Raw genomic sequence first — 3450 nt, forward strand, 5'->3', positions numbered from 1 at the left:
CTGAGAAGGATTTCCTAACTCCTTGATAGCTACTGTCTTGTGTCTGTTCCTACAAACAAAACCTGAACAGTGTAAAAAATGGAAGGAAAAAAACTGTCTTTCAGTACAGTGGTATTCCTGTGTATGTAGAATGATCATCAATTATTCCATTTCATCGACTACAGCATCTAAATTCCAAAAACCTACCATGTTATCTAAAGAAAATGTAAATCCAACCCAGCAGATAGCATGTCAACACATGCATATCTTCAGTACGTTTTCTCGTTCAGATAGTAGTAGTAGTAGTAGTAGTAGTAGTAGTAGTAGTAGTAGTAGTAGTAGTTTATAAATGTGCTGCGAACAATACTGGATTCTGAAATCCACGAGACAGTAACTGGTAGGTAACTAGCTGGTGTTCTAGACGATCTGTTTCCTAGCTAGGTTTGTCATGCATGTGCGGCAAGAGAATTACGCGTTTTTCAACATTCTCTCTGTGTATCTTACTCCACATTTCGCTCTCAAATCTGTATTTGTCCATTTCTCATGTGTGTAGAAAGTCACGGTTTGTGCTTTGAATCTTGCCTTGTTACTTCGCGGTAGCCACGAGGGGGGCGCTTCCATGTATACAATACAACCTTCCCTATATATAAAACACAATATTGAATACGACATTGTAAACATTTTGGGAACTAGTAGTTTTATTCTCCTAAGACTGATGTGTGTGGATGATGATCAGACATGTTTATTCTACTATTATCATACAATTTATTTATTTATTTTTTCCAGATATGCTAATCAAGTCCTGCCGCCAGTATACTCTTCTCCACAATTTGCATATGTTTGTTGCAATCCCTGAGCCAAAATATATAATTTATCAAGAAGATACGCACAAATGGAGAATAAGAAAAGGTTGGGAGAATGGTCAAGCCATCAGTGTCGAAAGAAAGCCTATCCACCCTAACAAACATGCAATTCCCTGCACTTAATCCCAACCATTATTCCTTGCCCTCTTGTACTCTTTTATGTACATACTTCTCTATCTACTAGTTCCTCATATACTATTATAAATCATGTGTGTATTTCCATAATATAAGCATAATCCCTATGTATCCTAGGGAAGGAGAGGCAGTAGAACCTATGCATGTCCATGAGACAGATGAATAATTTCGTTGAATGGACGGACAGCTTAATTAGGCTTAGCTGGTCTGCAACACGGGGCGTTTTTTGACATATGACTAATTTCATTATTATAATTTTTTGAACAGCCCCAAAATTATCAAAATTTGACCAAAATTTCGCCATTTTTTAGAATTTTATTTAAACATGCATGAAGTATGATTTTCTAAAATGTTTAGTTCTAAACTAAATATTACCATGATTTATGACTACAAATCCATTGAGTAGAAAAATATGCAATATAAACACAATAGAAAATAGAAAATATGAGTCTAGCGTTAGACTCCCTCGGTCCAAAAAAAACTTGTTGTTCTATGATTGGAAAAATGTCGCAAAAAACTTAATGTTCTGGGTATTAGACATGCACCTTCTCCACATGCCTCCATGCAACGCACTTTAATTAGAAAAATTAACAATGACATCTCTCCCCTTAAGGAGATCTCCTGTAACAAAATAGGAGTCATTTCTCTCCTCCACTAATTTGTCTAAGAAATCTTAGAACCGCAAAAAAAATTTGGACAGAGGGAGTACATTAACAATAGAAGAGCGGGCCTGGTGCAAGCGGTAGAGTCTTATCGCCTGTGACCGGAAGGTCCTGGATTCGAGTCACGGTCTTCTCGTATTGCACATGCGAGGGTAAGGCGTGCCACTGACACCCTTCCCCAGACTCCGCACAGAGCGGGAGCTCTCTGCACTGGGGTACACCCGGAGTACATTAACAATAGTCAATAAAGCACATGTATTCACATCACTAAAAAAATTCGGATTTTTTTCTTTCGGCCATCCCGGAGATTACTGAATTTCGCCAAAATCTCGAACCCTGCAGATGACCACTAGCCTTCCATGCAACAAGTCCTAGAGACGACTATATAGAGGAGAGCTAATTGACTCCTAACCCGCAACCGCTCGAGCATAAACACCACCATTTGGTCACACGTTTGTCGTGCAGAGAGAAGAGAGAAGGGAAGGGAAGGCATCAATTCGACGCTTGCATTGCATGACCATCACCACCACCACCACCACCATCACTAGTAGCTCTAAATGCCCGGGCTCTGCTGATAACCTCCTCTCCGAGAGCCAACCACCGTCTTTTCCTCTCCTCCATCTTCGTCTTCTCAGTCTAACACCAAGAAACACACAGACAATCCATCCATATACCCAAACAGGACGGCAGGTCGGAGGATTACTCCGTCACAGTCTCTGCGTGCCAACGAGGCGGAGCAACGATGGGGCAGCAGGAGGAATTAGCGGCCGTGCTGAAGCCGCCGGCCGCCGTGGTCTTCTCGTGGGAGCCAGTTGCAGTCACCACCACCAAGCCGGCTGCCGCGGAAGCCCGCGGGGACACCATCGTCATGCCGCCCGGGAGCCCGACGAAGAAGGCGGCAGCGGCACCGCCAGCGCGCCGGCTCTCGGTGCCTCCGCCGCCAGGCCGGGCCGCGACGAGAAGCCTGTCGTCGAGGGCCGGCGGCCGCGCCGTGCGGCCGGAGGACGACCCGTTCCTGGCCGCGTACCTGGCGTGCACCAAGAGCAGCTGGGACGCCGGTGCCGGTGCCGGTGGCACGCCGGGGGAAGGCAAGCAGGGCCGGAGCCGGTTCACGTGGGCGCGCCTCGGGCTCTCCTGCAAGAGCTCCGCCAGCGTTGTCGAGCGGAGCATGGTTAAGGTGGCCAAACGGCCGGAGCTGGATCCTAGAGATGCCTGATCCATCGGCCAACGGCCACGGCCAGTTCGTCTTCTTCTCTGCATCTTCTAGTCAGTCTCATGTTCAGTTCTAGCTCTTTCTTTGTTGTTCTTCTTGTTTTCTTTCAGTGTGACAGTGTCCAGCTTGAATTAGCGAGGTTTATGCGTACGAGGTGATGGAATTAAGAATCACTTGTGAATGAATGAAAAAGATACATATTTGCAATCTCATCTTCATTTTAGCTTGATCAGGCAGCGGCAGGATTATGTGAGTCGCATCAATGTCTGTTATGTGAAAAATCGTTCCCTTTTTTTTGGGTAATAATAGATAGATGGGTTACCTTCTGACAGCGAACGCATCCGTGTGTCCTCTGACTGAATGCCAACTTGATAGAGACTGACATTGACCGAGACTTATGCCCTGTTCGTTTGGCTGATAAGCCATGGCTGAAAGTACTGTTGGCTGATTTGTTGTGAGAGAAAAATATTGTTCGTTGGCTGAAAAAGTACGGCTTATAAGCCAAACGAACAGGGAAACCGTTGATCAATGTGTTGTTCTGTTCTGATCATTTTTCCCGAATACATGCATATTCATCCTCCAAATTATTTCTTTATCC

General features: G+C 44.9%; 1 protein-coding gene across 1 annotated transcript; it reads left to right on the plus strand.

Annotated features, from left to right (window-relative positions):
* Positions 1-2149: 2149 nt before the first annotated feature.
* LOC136506000 (uncharacterized) lies at positions 2150-3058 on the plus strand. The gene has a single exon (XM_066501125.1). The coding sequence runs from the start codon at positions 2382-2384 to the stop codon at positions 2853-2855; it is 474 nt and encodes a 157-aa protein (XP_066357222.1). The 5' UTR covers positions 2150-2381; the 3' UTR covers positions 2856-3058.
* The last annotated feature ends 392 nt before the right edge of the window (positions 3059-3450 follow it).

The sequence above is a fragment of the Miscanthus floridulus genome, chromosome 14 (genome assembly GCF_019320115.1).
Source record: "Miscanthus floridulus cultivar M001 chromosome 14, ASM1932011v1, whole genome shotgun sequence".
NCBI classification, from domain to species: Eukaryota; Viridiplantae; Streptophyta; class Magnoliopsida; order Poales; family Poaceae; genus Miscanthus; species Miscanthus floridulus.